Genomic DNA, 24,231 nt, shown 5'->3' on the forward strand with positions numbered 1-24,231 from the left:
CTACTGCAGTATATTCAACGAAGTCATTCCAAAATTCATAGCAGCCTGAATGGAAACTGAACTGCATCTCTTGATCATCGGTGACATAGGACTATTTCATTTTAAAAAAATAGATAGTACATTAGATTAATTCAGACTTTCCCATACTTACCCAAACATAAGCACGCAGCTGTGGAAAGAATATTCATTTCTTCCTCTTAGAGGAAGCATTTGGTATTAAAGAAAGCACATTTTATCTCATGAAAAATAACTGTTCAAGAACGGGCAAGAAACTTCTAGGGCACAGTGATCAGTTTTATACCACTTTCCCAAGGGTTATGAAACAAGACAAACAGAAGACTGCCTTCATTTCAATCACAAACTTAAATACAGTCATTTTTTAAATACACAGGCATATTTTCTTCATGAATGTCAATCATCATTTTCACCTTAGATACTTTAGCTTAGAAATTCTTTGAATTTAGGATTTTAAAGTGTATTCAACACTGTTCAGTCTTTTTTCATAATGAAGTTGATGTGAATTTTGCAACTGAACTGAACATGGGATGGTTTCAGGCCAATGCCAGAGGTCTGAAAACTGCCATGTAGAATGACTTGTTATCTGATGATGACAGAAAAAGGTAAAATGCACAAGTATTTAAGTTACTAAATTTCAATCCACAGTGGAAAGGTATTCATGAAGAGATAACTGTATATACCTTCTTCTTACAGTGTATCGAAATACCACTGATCTTTACTTTGGATGCTATCAGACTTGCTCAAACATATCTGAAAGCAGTTCATCTCTACAGAAATACAGGAACAGTAGAGAAATGGATCTGTTTCATAGGTTAGTGAGATATAACCATGTCTGAAAACAGGTATACAGTAGATATATGCTAATTTCAAGACAGATATATACTGACTAGGCTTTATGATTCTTAGTTACATAGTGTGTATTTCAGAAAAATAAATATTTCAAATATTAAGTTACAAAATGCAGATTAGTCTCTGTAGAACTTCACACAGAAGTAGTATGATGAAGCAATCTGTATAACACCACAGACACAGTATTACTGTGTACTATAACCAAAATAAGAAAATAATATTCTACACACTGCTCTTAAAACTGCTTTCAATTTTGCAATACAGAGGCTTCCTTCTTTAATATTTCTGCAACAAAAAGCACATATATGTGGAAAATGAGGTAATTCATACTAATTAACAGATATTATTTTCTTAAATGTGTTGGGAAATTTTTTTCTGCAGAGTAATTTGCTATACAAATAAGCACATTGTCTTGGGAACAACTACACTGGCAGCCATAGATAAAAGGTTACCAATAAAAATTATGGAAGTCTTCAAAAGCCTATGAGAGTAGTCTAGGTGCTAGAGAGGCTCTAGGTCCATTGACTCCTTCTCCTTGTTTAGACCAGCTCTGAGCTGACATCAGGCCAGTGCAGGAACTTTAAAGATTGTTCTACAACAGGGAAGGCACCAAAGATTAGCCTCATGTAATCTTTTACATTTTGCTTTCAGTCAAGAATACCTTTATTTAGGTGAACACTCAAAAAAAAAAAAGTCAAAACTCAAACCTTCACAAATGTCATGAACTCTTCTACTTTGTCATTGTTGAGCAGCAGCTTCTTCTGTACAGTTTCCAAAGCCTGTTTGCTCTGTTTAGCCAAGCCATGTAGTTGTTGAGATGCAGTAGTCTCAAGTTCAGTCATGGCACATTCAGTCTCAATCATTTTGCTCTCTAGATTGGTAAGCTTGAGATTCTGAAATACATCCACAGAGAAACAGCAGTGATAAGATAAAAGCTGATAGGCAGGTATGGTAGATCACAAATGAATGAACACACACAATGGTTAACATCACAGAACATTCTACTTGCAACACATAAAATGTAATTTTATGGGAAAAATAATTTCATTTTTCAGTCATTACGTCTGTTTCAGCATCTAAATTTCAGTGATGTGACTGATTTAAATCAGATACACATTACTATAATTCTGCTTTTTCTTCCCTTTCTGTATTTAAAAAGTCTAAGCTGATGATCTTGCAACTATTCATTTGAAAGTGAGGTATGAAAAAGTTCCACAGTAGAGCCATCACAACTCTAACATACCTTTTTCTCCAACTCATCTTTAGTCTTGTGATACATTTGCTCATACTGAGACTTCTCTTTTGTAGTTACATTAAGTCTTTGTTTCAGTGAGTCAATGGAAGTTTTTTTGTTTGAACAGTCTTCAGCCAGTGACTTTACCTGAAATAATAAAGAACAACTGATTATTAAGATATAAAACTTAAAAATGAAAATCAAATCAAAACTAAGCTTATCTATATTGTATAAACATACCTGTATTATATAAACAATTTGATTCAAGTATCTTTTTCTTAAATTACATTCTTTAATAACTCTCTGCTGATTTACTAGATTTAGTAGAGATCAGTTTGCATGTTCTCTTGTTACATAAAGTTTTGATTTGTATTAAGTGTACAGAAAACCTCTTCATTTGCAGACCTGTTTGCTTATATATAATTTACTGTTACAGTCCTTGCAAAAGGGAGTAAACCGCAACTTCCACTCAGTTCCTCTAACAGAGGTAAAAACATTAATTAAAACTAGGCTGAGGAAATTATAACTGTTAATAGTCTGTAAAGCCTCTTAGATAATTATTATCATTATCATTATTATAATTTTGCCATACAACACAAACACTGATTTTGGGTAAAATTAAATAGACCAATGCTCCATGAAAATCATTCAGCTCTCCTGACAGTATTAATCACAAAGCTTTCCTGACAATATTGAGTAAAAGGGAATTTCTTTGATCTTCTGCTGAATATAATGTAAAATTTATCAAGTTGATTTTCCACATGGAATAATCAAATTAATGTATGGAATTTGATTCTCTGGAATCTGAAAAATGTGGTGCTTAAAATACTCAGAGAACAGCATTAAAGTACATTGTTCCTTCTGAATCTTCTGTCTAAAACTAAACCCAGGTATTTCTCTCATTTTATACTTTAGCTCCCTTGCTTACTTATGCTCTCGTTCCGTGGCTGCGTATTTCTTAATAACACCTTATCTTTGGCATGGAGGGTAAGACAGTAGTGCTCTCTAGAGCTGAAAGTGCTATATGACTGCAATCAAAGATAGTGCTTGTGATATTCAGCAAGCACCGCATTCTAGGAAAACAAAAGCAAACTGATAAATTATTTCTATTTTGGAATCATATGCTGCATAACCTCACAGACAACCAAATGTCATAATCTTTTTCTGGTACTAAAGGCCAAAGTGGATACATTGGTTGGATAATACAGAAAGACGCCAAAACCATATACAAATTCTTATAGCTTCAGTGAAAGTGTCCTAGAATAAAATAAATTCCTACAGAAATCAAGTTCTACCTACACAGACAGAATTACATTCAGCTAAGAACTGTGAATCATTCCTAACACTGAGTAGAAAACAGATTAACATATTAAAGCATTTTAAATACTATAGCCAGGAGAGGTGCATGGACTTCATGAGCATGTGTCATGTAAAATCACTTGTTTCAGGACTACTGTATTTTATGAACAGTGCATAAAACTAAATTTCACTACTTACAGCATACCCTTCCATCTCAGTGTTCTGAATACTTTAATATTTAATTACACCTCTGATGAACATACATTAAAGTATGCTGCAACCATCCAAGCTATCACCATATAGTGATTTCATACAAATTACATTGGAGGGAATTACACCCTCAAATTAACTCTATGTTGTTTGCTTAAAGCAATATATTGATTTAGTATGTACAGCATGTTGAAATAACGTCTGTAAATCCACCGGATTTTGCTTTTCCTAAAACTATCAATATCAAGAAAGAAGTACCTTTCTCTCAAGACTTTCTAATGTTTCATTAGAGGTTTTCTTATTTTCTTGATTTGCTTTTAGGCGAGACCTTAAGTCTTCTATCAAATGTCTTTTCATATTAAGGTCCCTCTCCAACTGAGAAATCCTAGAAGGGAAGAAGTCACACTGCATGTAATTGTTCTAAAATATTGTTAATATGCAACTAAACCACAAAAAGTATAAATGCAGTAAACAAACTATCATTCCTGTAGCTTTAGTACATTTTAAAAAATAAAATCTGATGCAATTCTTGCTACTTACCCTACCCTATTCTCAACAATTAAAACCAGTTTCAAGTGTCTTAAACAGACCTATTTCTAAATATGCAATTTAACTGTGATTTGGTTTTGCATGGTTTATGCTCTAACTTGTCTGATCTGAAATCATAATTCTTAAGCTATTATCAAAAAAAGACAGAAAATCTGTTGAACACACAAAATTTAATTAATTAAATTTCTTTTATGCCTCAAGCAGGTATCATTCAAACATTATTTTAAACAAAATTATTTTCAGAAGTGAAAGGAGAAAGTTTCCTTTTATCCCACTAATACACAGAAATACATGAAAAATTTATATCCCTGTAATGTGTCAGATAATAATTCTTAAAAACTGCAAAACCCATAAATAACATGAGCAATTTTCAGCAACTTGGCAAAAAAAAAGAAACTCATGTCCTACAACATAATCTGTTTTATGAGAAAATTATGCCTTATATAATGCCTCCACCGTTACGAGACAAATTAATATCTTAAATATAAACATAAGCAGTACTTGAATATATTCAGACTTCTGGATTTATTTTTTTAAATAAAAGCAAAATAAATCATAATGTGTTTGGTAATAAACCACTGTTGATACCATGTCAATACTATATTAAAAAAAAGGGAAAACAGTGCATCTTAAAATTCCTTCCATCTATTTCACAGTTACACTATTAATGTTATTTTGGTGATTATATCTTACAGCTAATGAAAAAACAATATCTATTTTAAAAAGAAAGCACGGTAACCTGTAACTATTTTAAATCTAAGCCTTGTGGTGGAAAAATTCATTTTCACTTTGAAATAGAAAATACACCGTGTATGAAATTTAACAATTTTAAGAGTTCTTTATTTTTGAAATGAACCGATTTCAGATAAGTAAACTGCATTCTTTCTACAAATAAAAAATAACAGTGGTTAGAGGACTTAAACTCTGGGACAGGCAAGAAATTAACAGATACTAATAGCTTATGTTTATATAGTAATAAAGTTGAAGAACAGTATTTTATCAGTTAAAGCAGATAGAATAAAAATCTTGGTTGCATACTTCAGAACAATACATATGAATTTTAAAATGAGTAGTAAACCCTTAATCAATTCAAATAGAAACAAATACAACTGTCTTTTTGAACTTTTTATGAATGTAAGATTGGATATTTAATCTTGTTTAAGCATCTGAACCTTGACATGTCTCATAGCCCCTAGGCAAAGAATTACTGTATTTGAAAGACTGTGTTTAACAGTGCTGAGGAATTCATTTAGACTTACATCAAGGATAAAACAGTCTACTCGAGAGTCTGAGTTTTGATTTAAGGTATTGTTATTGCAATACACATACTACAGCTAGCTAATCACTCATCAGTTTAAACAAAATGCAATTTTAGCATGTACTGCTACAGTTTCTAAATAAAATAAAATCCTCTTAACAGTCTGCAAGACTGCAACAAAAAGACGAATAAAACATTCTCTTAAAAATCTATTCAAGAATGGTTAATGTTCTAACAATTATACAGCTGCCACTGGGTGGCACCAAACACAACGGATAGAAGAGTGAACATACTTCGCTTGTAGTTCCCGAATCTGTTGTTCTTTTTCCTGGACTTCCTTTTTCAGTGCCTTAATGGTGGCCGATTGCTTAGTGATTTCATTATTCGAATTCTATATTGGAAAATGTTAAAATATAAATAAAGCAGAATGAATATTATCGCAGTTAACTGTAAATTTGTTTGAAATAATGGGCTGTGTAAACTTCTACATAATTTATGAATGTTCTTAGAAATTAATTGGTACAAAAGGAGCACTCTTACTTTCTTAGACTTAAGCAAAAGTACATTTCTCAGAAAATATGATCAAAATCAGTACTTTTCCATTGCTCTAATAATGTATGATTAATAAATGTTCCCCAGGACACCTGCAAGCCCAGTGCACTTATCAGGACCACATTTTCTCTTGCACAGCATGGTCAGCTGAAAATTAACAGAAAAGAAATAAATTGGATCTTCATTTGATTTTACATCCTTGAATGGTATCGTCCCACAGCACAAGGGGCCTACCAACAATTTACAATAATCCCTTTCATCTTGTGCACTTAAAAATCCAGACAAACTACAAGAGCAGTTGTTCTTGTGTCCCTTGAAACACAAAGCACAAGACAAAAACATTTACATTTCGCCATACTAACACAAATCCTACATTTCAGTAATAAAAAGGTATGATCCTAACTTTCAGGCATGTGCAGTTCCAGTGAAGGAGAATTATATAGTTGTTGGCCTTTCCTCATGTTCTATAGCAGGAAGTAAAAAAAGAGCCTCAATTCTTCCATGCAAACACACAGATAATCTAGTCAATATTTAAATACAGAACAACAGAATCACTCTACAGAAATAAAAATATGAAATTTCACTAAGTAGCCATCTTGGCAATCCGAGCATATGCACTGAATGCCATTGCTGAAAATGGCAGCTCAAACATACCGCATACAGATTTCAGAACTCCAAAAGGTGTTGCCAGAAGATACATATGTGTTAAGCATACACACAACGTATATGCATGCACATATGCATTCAGGCTCAGCTACTGTACTAAAGCTTTTTTACTCATTATGTATAAACAATAAGCAAACAAATCAGACAAGCTGTAAACAAAGATACTTCAGGAGAATTTCTCCGCACAGGGCAGACTTGCAACACCTATTAACATTAATGGGAGTATTGTACATAATTCTGTGCACCTCAAGGGGAGTATATATTCTTGTGTGCATAGTTAGATGTAAAATAGTGTTCTTAATAACTTGTCTAGTCTATTTACTATTATTATAATGTGAGGTGTAACCAGAAAATTGTTAAAATGATGTATGTTAGCAGAATATTCCTGAGACCTGTTTGTTGAGCCTGAGCTTCATCAGCATGAAGCACAGCACCCAGTTACACGGTTCACACACCAGATACAAACTTGAATACTTGGGTGGGCCTCTGCACATGCTCAGAGGCAAAGACATACGTTTATGGTTTTTTGCTTCCAAACTCACCACCCACACTTAACACATTTCTTCCTACTGGCAAAGATACAAGGAGTCATTACATACAACATAAACAAACACTGCAATGAAAGCTCTGAGAAAAAAAACTGACCAAATCAGGTACACTTTGAGATTTTGAGCTATAAGGATAAGCTTTTGCTGCTTCCACATTCAGATACTTAGGAAAATAACTTTGTATCTACTTTTAAAGTACACTAGATAGCCTAGAACAACAGTTGACAACTCACAATTTCTTCTGCTAAAAATGACTTGCAGGACTTAATAATTTTTCAAATATTCAGTTTAGAATAAGGCTAAGAATTTCAGTAACCTGATTTAAGTAGTTTTTGAGGCCCTTTTAATCAAAACTCTCATCCAGTTCAGCAACTAGTGAATTTACCCTATTAATCTGGATTTGGGGTCACAGTCTATGGTTATTTTAAAGGTAGTTTTGCACACATGGTTTATTTTTTACATTAAAAATGTAATACATCTTTAAGAAGGAATTAAAAGTCACGTTAGTAGTTTTGACATCCGATTTATAAATGCTTGATAAATGTTTGCTGCAGAAACAAGAAAATATTTGATTATTCAGCAATATATTTTGCATTTCACATGTAGCAGACAAAATAAAGTGTTTTTTTAGCATAAGTGTTACTCAAAGTATTTTACCAAAAAAAATCTTCATTTTTTTATTTTCCTTATTTTCATAGCAATTAGCTACCAGATTTCTGGATAAAGAGAACAGTGATCTAAAAGGAACAACCCTAAATAACAGAAATTACCATTCACCAGCAACAGAAGCAGATTAAGATTAGTCAAACCCAAATCTAAAACATCAAGAAGCCAGTGTGTCTGGTTTCAAGATCTCTTTCTCATAATGGAAGTAGATCAAATTATGTGCTTTTTCATAGCTACCCCTGCTGCCCTTGTACCTTCAACAATGTGGCCTACCTTTACGAATCCCTGAATCTAGATTTTACACATTCAGTGTGCTATAGCCAAGATCTATAATACCATGATTACCATCAACAGCTAAGACACCTAAGCACTACCCACATCTTGTGCATTAGCACAGCTAATCCAGTACTCAGAGCCAGAGCCAGCTATAACACGCATGTAATATGGCCTTTTCTAGTGAGACTTTGGCAGCTGGCTTGCTAGTGTGCAGTTTCTTCTAGCAGCAAGAAGCTGTACCGTTTTGACTTCTTCTCTCTCCTCAAATATTAAACACGAAACGATGGAAAAAAACAGCATTCTGTTGCATATATATTTCCTCCAGTGAAAAGAGAGAAAGAATTATTAAGTCTGAGCCAGGCCACCTGCAGAGAAAGTTCTCAGATCAACACAGTACAGCATCTACATCATCCACATGTAATAGAATCACTGGAGACTGAAAAATATAATCCTCGAGTTAGTATTTTCCTACCAGCTAACCTCCAAAAATACAAATAGAGAAAGACTTATGTCTCTTTGAAGACAAGAAAAGCAGTGACACATAGATAACATAACTGTTACATTATATGAGCTTTCCCATCAGTTCAAACTCTTTGCTCCCCTTTCACAGATAGCTATAGCTTACTCTCTTCTTAAAGGAAGCAAGTAATCAACACAATTCTCACTGAAGTAATTCCACAGCACTTTCCAACAAGATGCGTTTAATCATTCTGTAAAAACCCAGCAAGCCCCCCTGTCTGGCCTATTTGATCTACAAAAATTGTTTTAATTGTAACTTTTATTTCTCCTGATTATGAATACATTTTTACTTAACATCAAAGGTTATCTAACACCTAAGTTGCTCATCACTGGCTAAGATATACAAATTATATGCATATGTGAGTGTACATATATCTGCTAAACCCAGTTATGAAATACTGTTCATATGAATTATCCTCAGTGCTAGATAATCTGTTCTGTCACCTTTAGTTTGCACTGCAGCTGTTTCATCTCTAAATCAATGTTCTTTGAAGGAGCTGGTGTGGCTTCACTCTTGCCAGCAGTTTGAGACAGATGTTCTCTCAACTTCAATTTTCCTTGTAAATCTTCCTTCTCCTGTTGCCACTTGGCCAGGTTGGAGGTCAACATCTGTTTTACAAGCAGAAGAAACAATCACAGTTGCATCCTAAAAATATTTCTGGTTGATCATTATGAGGTGCTTCTTTGGTTCAGAATTCAAGAGGAATGACAGTATGTATTATCTGTACTTATATTGCATAGCTATTGGTTGAATTCTCTAGACCCCACAAAGATCAAATACAGCAGGAAAAAGACAACTAATGTTAAAAACAAGCAATTTTTTTAAAAGTCACGTTAATTCAATTTTGACTGTACACTTTGCTATTTTTATCATGACAGGCAAAAATTATCACACAAAACTGTAACAGTAGTTACTGTAGAAACCTGTTCACCTAGAGCCAATCTGGGATTCAGCAATTATTTCTATACAGAACATGAAGAAATACCAAGGTTTCTCAGACATCAATATGTATTAAAGGTGATTAAATGTCAGATCTGTTTTAATGGCGACCACTGTAAGCTCACTTGAATTGCTGTGTTGACAACTGCTGTAAAGCATACATCCTTCTCTTGGCTTTTGTTTTGATATTTGTAGGGCTTGTAGAGGTTAAAGCAAAGTGGACCAGCTGCACTAAATATCTTCTGGTTGGCTGGTCTTTACTCGTGTTATTTCTTCCCTTTCACATATATGCACCATAGCCAGAGAACCACATATTCCATAACCTTGACTCTAGGGCTGAGGTACTTAAGTGGTAAAAGCCAAGCTGGAGCAGGACAGGATAACAGATGTTAGTTGTTTATTCCACTGGGTAGGTCTTACCACCCTATACTGCAGCCAAAATGCTTCTCATTTAGCAACATAAATGCTAAGTCCAATTAGCAGATGAGGCTTGTTAGGGATTTAGTTCAAATAAATAACATGCAAACAAACTCAGTCTTGTTGCACTTGACTGACAACTGACAAGACTTATTCAATCTTTGTAACAATGTATTTCACAGTACTCCTTATAGAGGTAATCTTTTAAATAAAATATTTGTTTTAATTTAGATAATACTGAATGTTCTTCAAAAAGAGGAACTGAAACAATCTTCATACTAGTGGTTAACTTTCATGAATCTGTAGTTGGCCAAAAGCCACCAATGACCTAACAACTCTCTGCTCCTTAAGAGGTTAACTACAGTACTTAATACTCCAAAGAAGACGGACGGACGGACGGAAGGAAGGAAGGAAGGAAGGAAGGAAGGAAGGAAGGAAGGAAATTCTTCCTTATAAGGAAGAATTATAGCAAATGGTATTGAAATCTCTCAAAAAATCATGGTGAGAGAAAGTTAAAGATAGCATTTTATTTCCAAGCATTTTATATTATTTAACTAAAAAATATATTCTATACTGTTTGATGTTATTAGAAAAAACTTTTTAGAGACATGTGTTTATATACACATACACTTCTATACAATCATCTGAAGATCATATACATATCCAAATTAAAGAAAAACTACTTATGGTCATGTTTATTTCCATTATGAATGGCATGGGAATGCTTGCAGATTTTGCATTAGCTTAAAAAAATAACATGGATACAAGAAAATGCATCCTGTATTTGAAATTAACACTCTTAACAGTATTTCACACTTAAGTGCATTTATTAAAGCCAATGGGCAGTTTTCCTATGTATCTGAGACAAGTGCTCTTCTGACTAAAGGGCTTAATCTTCCCATTCTCTTCTGCATCTGCTGTCATTACTGGACAAGAGATAAATAGTGTTAATGCATTTTATAACTGGCTATTCCTTAATCTGATATATTATTCTTACAATTAATACAGTCTGAAGTAAAATACAAAATGAAGGCTACTTTTATAAGAAAAAATAGTAGTAGTACAGAAAGATATAGTAAAGAAAGATATAATGATTAGGTTAATTTGCCCAGTATACCCAATGTATTATTACATGCAGTGTCTCTATAATAAATTATTCATAAAAAGAAAAAAAAATCATAGCTAGATCAATATCTCTGATTAAAATTAGAAATGCTGCCATATCTGCCCAAGATAGCTCATGACTCTCGAAGTTTCTTAGGCTCCTGCTGCCACCAAAATAGATAGGTCTAAAATGCCATGATTGCACTGGCCACAACAAAAATATATTGAAAAAGAAAGGTCTTTCATGGGACAGGTGCGAAAGAGGACAGTGCTATGTTGGTTAGCAAATTTACTTAAGTGAGGAGGTAGACAAAAAATTTCAAATATTAATGTACATAAATTCAGAAAGAGCATCAGAACTATGGGGGTGAAGTGAAAGTAGCAGTTGACGTACAAGAGAAACATACCCCAACTTGCAAAAGCAAAGACAGACATGCAATTGCAGTCAGAGATACCAGGAAGGTTGTCTCTTAACAGCTCTGGAAATAATGTAAAATGTGTTACAGGCTTGATAATGCTACTGTATTATTCTTCTATTTGCAATATATTGAAAATTTATGTAAAAATTCTATATAAATCTATGCAGGATATGAAAAACAGTCCCCCTGCTCCAGCAAGATATTTATGCCTAAGAGATATACATACCTCGTGTTTACCTAAGAAGTAAGTTCATTACCCTGCTGTCCCTCATCACTTGCTAAATTTTAGGTCAAATCTTTTGTTCTTTTTAATTTTTTAGACACGGAGGGGTTGTTGTGAGTGTGCTACCATGCATACAAATCCTAAGTGATGGGGTAAAAAAGGATTTACTCCAGGGAAAGAGGTCACCAGGATGAAAGGTAGAATCTTAACCACCAGCTAGACTAGGCTAGACTAGATGTCAGTAAAGGTAGGCTACCACTGTTCCCCCATGATGTAGCCGCCTGTGTCTGTTGTACCTTCTCGAGTGTTTCAGCTTAATAGATGTTTATAAATTCAATATTTTAATATCTATCTTAATATTCTTGCTTGGTATACCCATGACTCTCTGTTCTGCTGTACCCAAAAGGATAAGTGATGAAATCTCAAGTTTCTATGTAGTCAGTGAAAAACTTCCAGAGACTCAGCAACGCTTTTTACGGTAAGCCCTCTACTCAGAAAGACAGCTACATGGAAGGCCTAATGGATTAATATAGGAAGCTCCTGGAATAGTCTATTGATCCTTGGAATCACAACCACCCTGTGAGGAGCTTCTAGCAGCTGTCACCCTCCTATTGCAACTGCCATGCATGAAAATGACACTTATGGTGGCTGATACTGCACTGCCACTGGTGTACACGATCCCATATATTTATATTGCAGGGTATATTATACAGAATATATTTCAGGCAAAATGATAAAATAGGATGTACAGGTATTTTTGAAGCCCATTTTAAGAAATGACATAACCTTATTTTATTATTCATTTTTTAATCCAACTAATACCTGTAGATGTGTAAAAATCATATTTGCTATGAAGTTTCCCATCCTAAAATCCTGGCAGATGAAAACATTACAATATACATAGAGACACCTGTAAGAAACCCAAAGTCAACATATTCCTCCTCTTCTCTAAGAAACTTTGCTACAGTAGGTAATAAAATACATTTGCTAAAATATACAGCTCCTGTACACCAAGTTCTATTTTAAAATCTAACACTGCTCAGCTGAATGTTTTAAATAGAATGCTATTTTCTCGCAGTTTTAGCTTGATCATGAAAAATATACAAGATAAGCAGTACTTGTTGCACATACAAACCATGAAAGAACTTTTCAAAATATATTTGCAAGCACAGAGTTACTTATTTACGATTTTACATACTCTAGCAAATGTTATTACAACATAACGATAAACCTATTTACAATATCCAAGGCAAAATTTAGAGTCAATCCTCCTAATCTTGACCCTGTTTTGTTCTCTTGAATCAAAACCTACTCTGCCTGATGGGTCACAGAAAAATTAATAAAGATGGTATGTAGCTATCAGAAAATATGAAAATATATACACCAGACTAAAAAGCCAACTGTGCTGCATACTTAATGTGATCATATAGAGAAAAGGAAAATAACTCCAAATCCTCAGTGAAAGTTTTTTTCATGCAAGTGCTGTAAGTGGTTGATTACTTAGTATTCTAGCCATGAAGACAAAATACGAAACAGAAGTCTTTGGTGACTTAATATCTAATCCCTAAATTGAAACAAAGACCCCCAAATCCAATAAAAAGTTATAAAATGTAGAAGTTATTTGTCATTTATTCTTCTGAAATTTTAGGAAAATTTACTATACCACTGAGTTTTAATTTTTTTACAGCAAAATGCAGTTATCAGCAGCTGACTGTTTCACAAAATGTCAAGTAAATGAAGGTAATATAGAGGACTTTTTGCCAGTGCTTTAGCTAGTTAGACTTCAGTAGCCTTTAGAGACCATTAAGTACCCTTTGGCTAATTGGCCAATGGTAGATTAATCCTCTTTTTATTCTAGCAGCACTATTTTAACACCCTTTGCACTCTGTCAGTGTAGTATCTGAATGACAAAATAATATTGTACATGAATAATAAGCAGAAAAGTTAAATTAACATTTCATGTTTCACATGCCATACCTATGTGTCAGGAAAAAAAAAAAAACAACCTCTTTTAAAGCCACTGACATTAAACTTTTTTAAACAATCTCATGTTGACATCTTATTGAAGTGAATCTTCCTAATTACTGCTAATTGCCTATCAAGGAAAAAAAAAATCTTTCCTTGAAGCGCAGTTGTCTAGTATAGATGAACACAGCTCCAATGTGCGCAGTAAAGACAGGCATGACACTTGAGGTGTGCTACATTATTAGGAGGTCATACTAAATATGGTTTGCAACGAACAAAGCAGCTTTTAAGGATGTTTAAGGCACTGAAAATGTCAATCTCTCATGAAGTGTTTAAATTAGTTCCCAACAGAGAAATACAGATATCAGCATGCAGTTAAAAGGTGTATTTCTCATCTCAAGTATTTTACTAAAGAAAAACATAGTTATCCTATTGACAATGTCACTGTAACACAATTGCAGTTCATCAGCTTTATAAAAGCAATGTTTACACTGTTATCTACAGAATGGCTCTTTCACACATACAAATTATAAATTCATCTATTATTGGGAATACAGTTGCAATCACTAACAAACACTCTGACCAAAGTCTTTGAATATCTTCTTAATCATGTGCTAGTACTGATCAGAGTAATCATTGCTTATAAAGGGCTATTTACTGTATACCACTTCATAAACAAATGTTTTACTTGTTAATTTTAATTCAGATATTTTACAGCTAATTTATAGCTAAATTTATTCTACAATTTAGATTAGATTTACAACATTTGATCTGGCTAGAGCATCTTATGAAATAATACAAAAATAAAATCAATAAAATCAGCAGACTGGTCCATTTTAAATTTTGTTTTGATTTCTCTTTTTCTTTTTGTAAGGAATGATAATGCCACATAGATCAAGACAAGAACACATACATCTATTCTAAAGAAACACATAAACATTCATGTATAAATGAACTGGAGTAACACATTCTGGGCCAAATTCTCCAAGAAATCATCTGCTGTTATAAACAACAGACAAGCCTGAGTACAGATGTGCACATTATGCAACCAATGATTTTTCAAATAATTTATGGAAAATAAGAAAAAAACTTAGTATAAGTAACATTTTTTTTTTAAAACGATGAAAATGCTTCTGAAATATGTTCTCTGTATAATGATAACACCAATTCAAATATGAGGGTTTTGACCTGCAGCAATTCCATTTTAGCTTGCATTTTCTATCACTTTCATTTACTCATACAGAGTAAATATTGCTGTATCCCATGACTAATTTCTGTACATATTAAGAACATTATCTTGTTTTTGTAGTAAAGCAGATGCAGCATTCCATCTGTCCTTGCAAATTTCAAAGGAATATAAGGACTATTAACTATGTATGTAACATTGATTATAGAAGTAGTTTCATTATGATCAATTACATGATCACAACTGTGTGCTTTAATTTTTGTGGGGATTGATTTTCCAATGTGGAGATGCAAACTGTCAGAATATACAGATGTACAGGACCTTGCCTATAAGGTCTTAACATTTCCAGATAAAAATTACAGAACTTAAAAAGTTAGTATTTCTTTAAAATTATTTAAGATTACAGTATATTATACTAGATCTTACTTACTTAGTTTAACTTATCTGAAGTATTAATATCTACACAAACACAAAATGGTACATTATGTAAGTTTTACTACAATTAAATAAAAAAATTATAATATAACCAGAGATATTTCACAACACTTTGTCCCACTTGAAAATATCTGAATGTTACAGCAAGCCAGTTGTGAAGATGTGGCTGAAGTCCAAAAGTTTCCATGTACCCACCATTGCTATTCAGTTAAACAAGTTAATTAAACTCAAGTTAACTTGTGTATTCCAACACCTACCATGCCTATGCACATTTAAGTATTGCTAAATACAAAGACTTCCATCTGATGCATAAAATTTGCCTTAGTATTTCCAAGCCTTTGTACTTCCTAACAGATTTTCAATATAAGATGTGGAATCCATGCAATCTTTTATAGTCAGGACCAGGTTTTACTGCAAGATTTTTTGCAGAGTTACTCAGTATTTATCTGATTCTCACCAAACACGAGAGTTGGGGCAAACTCATAAAGCTAGAAATTTGAATTTTTCATCTAGGGTCAGGGATAGTGCTTGCCATATTCCCCCTGCTTAATCTTAACACATCTAAGCACTGCAAATGAACTACTTGCATGAGAGCCAGTCAGGGAATTTCACAATCCCTACAACTCATTACGAATTTAACAGCAGCAATACTAAGTATTCATATGTTTCAGATAACACATACAAATATGCTGCACTAAAACTCATTGGGGGAAAAAATTAATAATGCTTCCATCTGTTTTCCGTATAGCTCACATAAAATAGAGAGAAACCAAAATGAAAATGCTATTTAAAGACTGTTTCTAAACTTCCTTTTGATTTACCCTCTTATTTCCAAAGAATATAAGCTTTATATCTTTAAAAATTAAAATTATTTTTAAAATATTGTATTAGTAATAAAGAAACAAAACAGCTAAAAGAATGGTGAAATATTAATTTAACCTCTCCTCATTTCCATCTGTTTTAGAGAGTGAACCATTTTCTATTGAAATACTTCTGCATCTCAAATGTAAGTGGGCAGGGATTCTGTGCTTGTAGGGAAAGCTGTTCCATCTCCCATACTCTGGCCTCCTCTTTATATATTATTTTCATTTGCTTAAATCTCAACTTTTCAACTGTTAAAGGCCATTTTCTGCCAATTTACAGAAAACATGTCTGAAAGACAGAAGGGTCTGAGGAAGTGACATAAATATTTTCAGGTAAAAATTACTAAAAACTACATACATCAGAGCTATTCTCAGAAGTCGGTTGCAATATTCAAGGAACAAAACATTTATAAAGATAAGTCTATATTTAATTTGATACAATTATTAAACATCTCATTTGTAACTGCTTCAGATACCAACAAAGCTGAAAAAAATGTCCTCAGAAGCTTTTTTGATTTTTTTAAATGTAGACAGTTGTGTAAAAGCAAAACATTTTAAGTGTAAACTGTATTAACAAATATAATTACTGGGGAAGTTCAATGTTCTCATAGAGCAGGTCAAAACCACAAGTACACAATAAAGAGTTGGATAACAAAAAGGTAAAAAACCTGGAATTTTTCTAGTCATATAAAGGTGATACTATACAAATATTAATGTATTATTTAGGTTTCTATCTAAGAAAAGAAAGGTATATTGCTAGCCAGTTCCGAGGAAGCTGATGATAGACATTGTGAGGAGGATGCAAAGACAGGGATATTTTTCAAAACCATGAATTGCATTTGAAAATTAGCACTAGAATATACTGCATATAAATTAAAGTGGTAATTCATGCCTAGATTCCTGTCAATTAACCCTCACAGTCTTATATTTTATTTGTAATTTATGTTATCATTGGAACCTTTTCTAAAATTACGGGCATAAATGAACAGTTTAGGGTAAAGTACTCCTTACATTACTTACTTAATAGCTGAAGAGACCATCACAAGAAAAAGCTGTGTTCTAGCCTAATGTATAAAATCAAATATATTTTCCCTTTACCATGATTATCATCAATATTATGACTCATTTGGGCAGTTAATTATTTTCACATACATGAATAGTTTGAGGACAACATTGTAGTTGTGCCTAACCCGTGCAATTCAATGTCCCACCTTGAACCAGATCTACAGCTGCTGTCTCTTAGTACCTCCCTCATTCTCTTCTGCTTGCTTCACTGAGATAAGAGTATATACAAAGTCACACATTTCTCTTTGGTGCACATAACACCCTAAAGACCACAGGTCTACCTCTGAATCTATGAATGAACAGAAAACTCTACACAGACAGACCAGTTCAGCCACCAAACAGTAAATCCTCTTCCAGTGCCTGTGGAATCTTATGAGGAAATGCTTTGGCTAGTCATGCAGTCTCCATTGCCAAGAAAGAAACTGAAGTTCTTGACACACTTATCAAAGGTAGCCTAGAGCGATGCAAAATAAACCTGAACATAACACAAGCTATGGGAACAGTCTATTATTACCCTCATTAACTGCCAATGAAACTTCAGGTGAACAAATGAGATGGTACAAAGCATTGGTAAGGAAGTATAAACATTCTTCTACCTCCTCTAGAAGTAACTGAGTCCATGAAGTCCAGGCACTTCAGGCAAACAAACATTGCTTCAAAATCACAAAAACTCCTCCCTTAGGACTACAAGAAGAGTAATAGTGCCTAACTTCTGTAGGCATGTCAAAGAATCCTGTGAGCCTGTACTCATTGTGTGCAACAACTGTGGCCTAAGGCAGAGACAAATGAAGACAATCCCAATGAGGGAATGTTGTAGTTAACGATGTTAAAAACGGAATCTCAGGTGCAGTTCCCAGATACCATTTTTTTGTCTCAGAAATAGTCTTAGTTGTAACCCTTTGCTTTTCTTCTGTTGAAGACACTTCAGTTCTTGACTCCTATTCCTTTATGCCTAGAAAGACCAAAACCATACCGAATGCAGTCTGAAGGCGCATACATTTTTCTTGTTGAAGTGATGAGAAAGGCTATACTCTTCTGGTTTGTACTCCTGGCTGTAGATGTGTTTTCTGAAGTTTCTTTCTGTAGTAAAAGACAGTAGCCAGGACAACAGAGCATCTGCATTAACTCTGAACATATACACTCAAACAAAGGATTGTGGGAATGAGAAAGTTGGAGTAAGATGCAAGTTTTAACAAAAATGCCAATTCCCTTTGTGCAACAAACTTGACAAAGAAATCTCCGTGTGGGATGGGTAAGAAGTAGGGTCAAACACAGCAAACTGGTGATTTGCAGAAGCCCTAACAGCGATGAACTGGTGAAGGAGAAGATTCCCCTTCTGAAATCTGGGAGAGTTCTAAAGAACTCTAGGACCAAGTATGTTTCTTTCTGACATTCCTCCCCCAAGGACAAGATGTGGGAGATGTTATGGTCCTGGTTTCTGATCACTGATACACCTTACTAGAAACCAAAAATAATAAGTTGGATAGAGGAGAACTTGGTGTCCAAGGAGTAAAAGTTTGCAAGGACTAGCTGCTAGATCCATTGTTCAAATTTTCAGTATTAAGGTATTTTTCCTGTGCTACTTACCTAAAAAATAAGAGTGCTTCCATTCGAGAACGAGGACAAAAAAATTAATTGCTACAATAGAAAGACTGGTAATGATGTCAAGAATACATTAAATTTAGTACATTATAAGTAGATTATTCTGGAAAATTTTGGTTTAACTACAGAGAATATTCTTCTGGCAGCCTTCTTCAGTTCTTCAGTGCCCTAAGAGAGGAAATTTGCCTTACAGATAAATCACCTTCCCTGAAAAATTAAATCTATTCTCCTTAAAAGATATGGAAGCACAAACTGATCGCTAGCCCTTTTAAACAATATTTTACACATCAGAAGGTGGCTATTGCACTCCTTTACCATTGATGTATTAATTTATAGATAACATTAATTATACTCCTTCAAACTTTTCTCATAGTTAATATGTTCAAAACCTTAGAATTCTTGCTCCTTTCTTACAATAATTGTATTTTATGCATGGTGCCCAAAACAAGATACAGTATTTCACAGAGTGCCTGAATGCTGCTAAGTAGCAAAATAAATGTCCTCTGTGAAATGCTCTGTAAGAAATAATGCCTAACAAGCTAGCAATGTGGCAATGGTTCTACTATGAAGAGGGGTAGATTTGACAAACAGGTAGCCTTCATGCTATGAGATACCATCTTCATGTTCCTGAGATGCATACACCAACCTGTGGACATTTGAAAAATAAACACACATATTCACAAGCCATAAAAACCCCCCAAAGACCAACCAAGCAAGCATAATTTTGACTTTTTCCATAACTCATGAGTTTGCATCTCACATATGTCAATCTTGTAAAAGGAGGGATAACATGTAAAAAGATATGCATCATGTATGCAAATATATTTTCATGGCCAACAACTTTTCCCTTCTTGGCTTACTATATTTTTATGTACCACTGTGGGAAAAACATTCTAAAAGTAGAGACTAAGTACATTTCAGTGGTCATTCACATGTGATATTTCATTTAAACCTTGGTTTGGCCTTGTGGAATTCAAACTACAGAAATTATCTTAGAGAAATAAAAGAAAATCCTTATTACACTTGGGGAAAAAAACCCTCAAGATAGCCAAACTCAAATCTTTAACTTCAATAAAACCCAATTCTTTATGCTATAACTACTAACTGATTTTTAAATCCAATGATCTAGAGACTTTTCTAAAGATTTTAATGTTTAAAATTGAAAAATGTTGGCAAATATCACAAAAATTGTATTTTTCCTTCATGACTAACTTTCTAATTGTTTATAACCAGTTTAGAAACAGAAAATGAAAATTAAGAATTTCAGCTTTTTGTGTCTTTTTTTCATGTTAAAACAATGTTTTTTTAACGAGAAGGTGCAACATCCATTTGCAGATAAGAGCAAGTCTACTGCTGAAACACTACTTATAAAAACATCTGGAAGAGTCATGTTTGATTCTTTACAGACACATAAATAGTATATGGAAGATCGCATTTTCATTATTTACCTCAGTCATCATTATTTTTTACATGACATGTTTTTGATACAAAAATGCACAGCTTATTTTCAATCATAATTTATAAAGATGTAAACCACGTAAATATCAGTACTTGGCAGTTTTATGTGTAGAAACGGTCACGCACCCTTTCTGTCCACTATTGCTTACGGAGAACTTAACATGTATTGCCACACATCTCTACAGGCAAAGTGAAGCAAGAAAAGTTAAAATTCTTTAGAAAATGTAAGCAGAGCTTCCTGATTAGAGCTATAGGAGGCCATAATTTTGTTACAAACAGAAATTACAGACTTGCAACGTTTAGATCACTTTCACTGACTAAAAATACTGTTCTCCCAAATGACTTAAAAAACTGAGTAATACAACAGTGTGACTACATTGTACAGGGCATTCCTAATGATAATCATACTTTCTTCAACATGTATTACAAAACACAGACAATTGTTTTAACTAATACTACTTGGCTGACCTAGAAGATAGAAAGAAGGAGTAAGAGTCACGTCTAATTCCTCATAGATTCTCAGCTTGGATCCTGTTTTTTGCACAGTTTACCTTATGAACATGATCCGAGTGACATTTCACAAATTCCTGGATAAATGTTGCTACACTCTGCCAGCAGAGAGACAGGCTGTGTCATGCACAGATCAATAATAGCAGTGTGTTTCATCAGCCTCAAAATCCAAAGTGCTTCATCTGGCAAAAGCCATGGCCCTTGAGGATCTGACATATATAAACTGAATACTCTACACAGGATGTCTACTAGAAAAGCTGCCAGTGTAAAGACAAGTCTAGAGATACACTGTGAGTATATGTAAATAAGAAAATATGTATTTGTACCTATAACGAAGTTTTTAACTCCTTTTTATGAAAAGTAAGAACAAATATCACAAGGCAGCAGCTGAAAAATGGAAATGAGACTAATTTTACAATTCTTGACAGAAACATAAAAACACATAACAATGCAATATCCACAATCTTTTGAAGAATTTACTGTAAGATGCAAGTACCTTCTGAAGTGTACACAATATTTATGACAATGGGCTGCAATAAAATGCACTCTGAGCTTTACGTAATTCCTTCTTATCAAAATTACATTCACTAAAAACAGAACATCAGACTTCTCCCTTCTTCAGGGAAACTACTCCATGTAGTGCTCTTGAGACTGTAAATCATCATGTACTACCTGTATTTCCAGGCCTCAGTATAGGCTTTCCTAAGGAAACAACGGAAATTTGTCTCCTACTACTTAGATTTCCTTTGATTATCTGTCATGGTTTGAGCTTAGACGGCAACTGAACACCAAGCAGCCACTCGCTCCCCCCTTCACTCTCAAGAATGGGAAGGAGAAAACAGAGCAAAAGTCTTGGGAATCAAGATAAGGGTGTGTGTCTGTGTGTGTGTGTGTAATGACTCATCCATTACGGTAATGGTCAAAAGACAGACTCCTTAGGGTAAGGAAAAGATCAATTAAATTCAGACAGTAATCACAACACATAACAGACAGAGTAGGACGGTGAGAAGCATTAACACATCTGAAAAACACCTTCCCTCAACCCCTCTCTTCTTCCCAGGCTCAGCTTTACTCCCAATTTCTCTACCTCCTCCTCCCCTCAAGTGGCACAGGTGGCAGGGAATAGGGGGTGCAGTCAGTCCTGCCATTCCTTCATCCTCAGCGGGAGGACTCCTCACACTCTTTTCCTGCTCCAGCGTGGTGTCCATCTCACAAAAGACAGTCCTCCACAAACTTTCTCCAACATGAGTCCTTCTCACAGGCTGCAACGTTTCCTGTGCTGCTCCAGCACGGGTCCTCACTGTATGTTGCAGTCCTCCCAGTGTCGAGCTACACCAGCAGGGCTGCCTTCTTCCCACAGAGTCCCGGCCTGTTTCGAGCGCAGTCACCTGCTCTGGGGTGGGGCCCCCCACAGGCCGCTTGTCAGCAACTGCTCCCCTGGTGACCTCCATGGCTGGCAGTGGGGGCAGCCCTGACCTCTAACCACAGGATACAAAGGGGGTCTCTGCTCCAGTGCACCTCCCTCCCTTCTCCTTTCTTCCACTGACCGTGGTATTTGCATAGGTGTCCTTCTCATAACTCCTCCTCACAACTCCACCCTCCTCCTCCCGGCTTCCCCCTCTTAAACACATTATAGCAGAGGCGCAGCCACCATCGCTAACTGGCTCAGCCTTGGCCAGAGGTGGGTCCAACCTGGAGTCAGGTGAGCTTCAAGAAGCTTCTCACAGGGGCCACTGATGTAGCCCCTCCTCTGCTACCAAAAACCTCCACCACACACACAAACCCAAGCACCATTATCTTAACTTTCATTTTTAGTAACAGAGCTTGCAAAACTTATGTTTTCAAGAAAGTGCAGCACCTGTAGATTTTTAATTGAAAATACTATCAGAATGCCTTTCCCTCATTTGTTTCTCATAGTAAATTTAGCTTTCTTTCTTCTGCCAGAGTTTCTATTGCAAACAACACTTTAAAACATAAGTAGTTTTATTCTTTGGAAGCCAGTCTGTTAACAAAATATCTCAACCTGAGTCCTTTATCAAGATTTTGACTCAAAAATATTAATCTGTCCCTATGAACCCAATTAAAATGAAAAGCTTTCTTCTTTAGATATTTCACTACTACCTCATGAAAAAAACTGTTTCCTTGTACTCAACCTTACAGGTAGACAAAAGAATATGAAACAAATATTTGAATTTTGAATATGAACCGAACGTGATTATTTATCTTTTTCTTTTCTGAATTTTCCTTACCTAGCTACGCATCCTATCTGCAATCAGCAACTCTAAAGAGCTGTACCAGAACAATGTAATCCTAAATTCTGTGTACATTACACCACAAAAGCTATTTTTCCTTCTCTTTGCATTTCTTCTGATAAAGACTCATCTCTTATGTTCCTGTTGCACACTGTGGAACATTCATTTCCTTTAGGTTGCTCCCTTTCTTTTATTATCCATTTTCCCTGTGCCATGACTCTATATTTGTATGTCTTGAGTGGTGATGGCTTCTTCCTCTGCCTCAGAACTTCTCCTCTGTATAACCCGGTTTGAACATCATTCTGACGCCCCTCCTTGGCTTCAGTTAGACCCTTATAAAACATCGGTTTGACTTCGATTTATCATTCATGTTTACATCTCTCAACAGCACTATTAAATGGATTTTGGGTTTCATCACAAAAATACTGTTGCTCTCCTGTGCTCTACGAAGTACTTTTCATTAATTCAGCTCAAATCATTAAAATTACCTTTCTTCCTGTCTCTATTTTTTTCATGCTTCCTACAGAACAGACTTTTTTGTTCACTTCAGAAAGACTGCCCACTGCTAACCACAAGCAGCTATTTCTCCCTAATTCTTCCCTTCCGGATTAATTGTCCAGTATCACTGCAGTTCTCTGACTCCAGTTGACAACGGTCAATTGCAGTGACAAAAGTTAGAGATCTCACACCTAGGATGATTCTATCTTGTTTCAGCTCTGTGTTGTTAAATCTTTTTTTCAATCCTCCTTTGCTAGACTGAAGACTCTAAAAGCAAATTTATTTTTCTTCAGTATTTAAACTTGAGTTACCTTTTAATCTCCTCTCTGAAAACCTCAAAATGTTATCTGGAATGGTATATTTTAAAATCCTTCTTAAAAGTCTTCATCAAATGCTTCTTATATCCACCATTCTCTTTCTTGGATTCTGGGTATTAGAGCTACATAGAGCATTCTAGGAGCAGTGAAATCATGCCAAGTGAAAGAAAACATATTCTCTCTGCTCCTGTTATATAGCCTCTCCTTTATTCATTCAAGGACTGCACTCGTGTTTTTCACAACTGCAATGGGAGTTCATGCTCAGCTCATTACCTGCTAAGATTCTCATTTTTCTTCAGAGTCCCTGGTTCTCAGGAGACAGTCATTCAGCCG

At 34.7% G+C, this 24,231-nt stretch overlaps 1 protein-coding gene across 1 annotated transcript in view; it reads right to left on the bottom strand.

Annotated features, from left to right (window-relative positions):
* CNTLN (centlein) overlaps positions 1 to 24,231 on the bottom strand; it is a 199,441-nt gene that overhangs the window by 25,379 nt on the left and 149,831 nt on the right. Inside the window, exons 17-21 of the mRNA XM_074931653.1 lie at positions 9,089 to 9,253; positions 5,711 to 5,808; positions 3,869 to 3,995; positions 2,111 to 2,248; positions 1,575 to 1,760 (exon numbers count right to left, since the gene is read on the bottom strand). Of these exons, the coding sequence (XP_074787754.1) occupies positions 1,575 to 1,760; positions 2,111 to 2,248; positions 3,869 to 3,995; positions 5,711 to 5,808; positions 9,089 to 9,253 (714 nt within the window). The remainder of the gene's footprint in view (positions 1 to 1,574; positions 1,761 to 2,110; positions 2,249 to 3,868; positions 3,996 to 5,710; positions 5,809 to 9,088; positions 9,254 to 24,231) is intronic.

Source organism: Athene noctua, chromosome Z (assembly GCF_965140245.1).
Source record: "Athene noctua chromosome Z, bAthNoc1.hap1.1, whole genome shotgun sequence".
Lineage (NCBI taxonomy): Eukaryota > Metazoa > Chordata > Aves > Strigiformes > Strigidae > Athene > Athene noctua.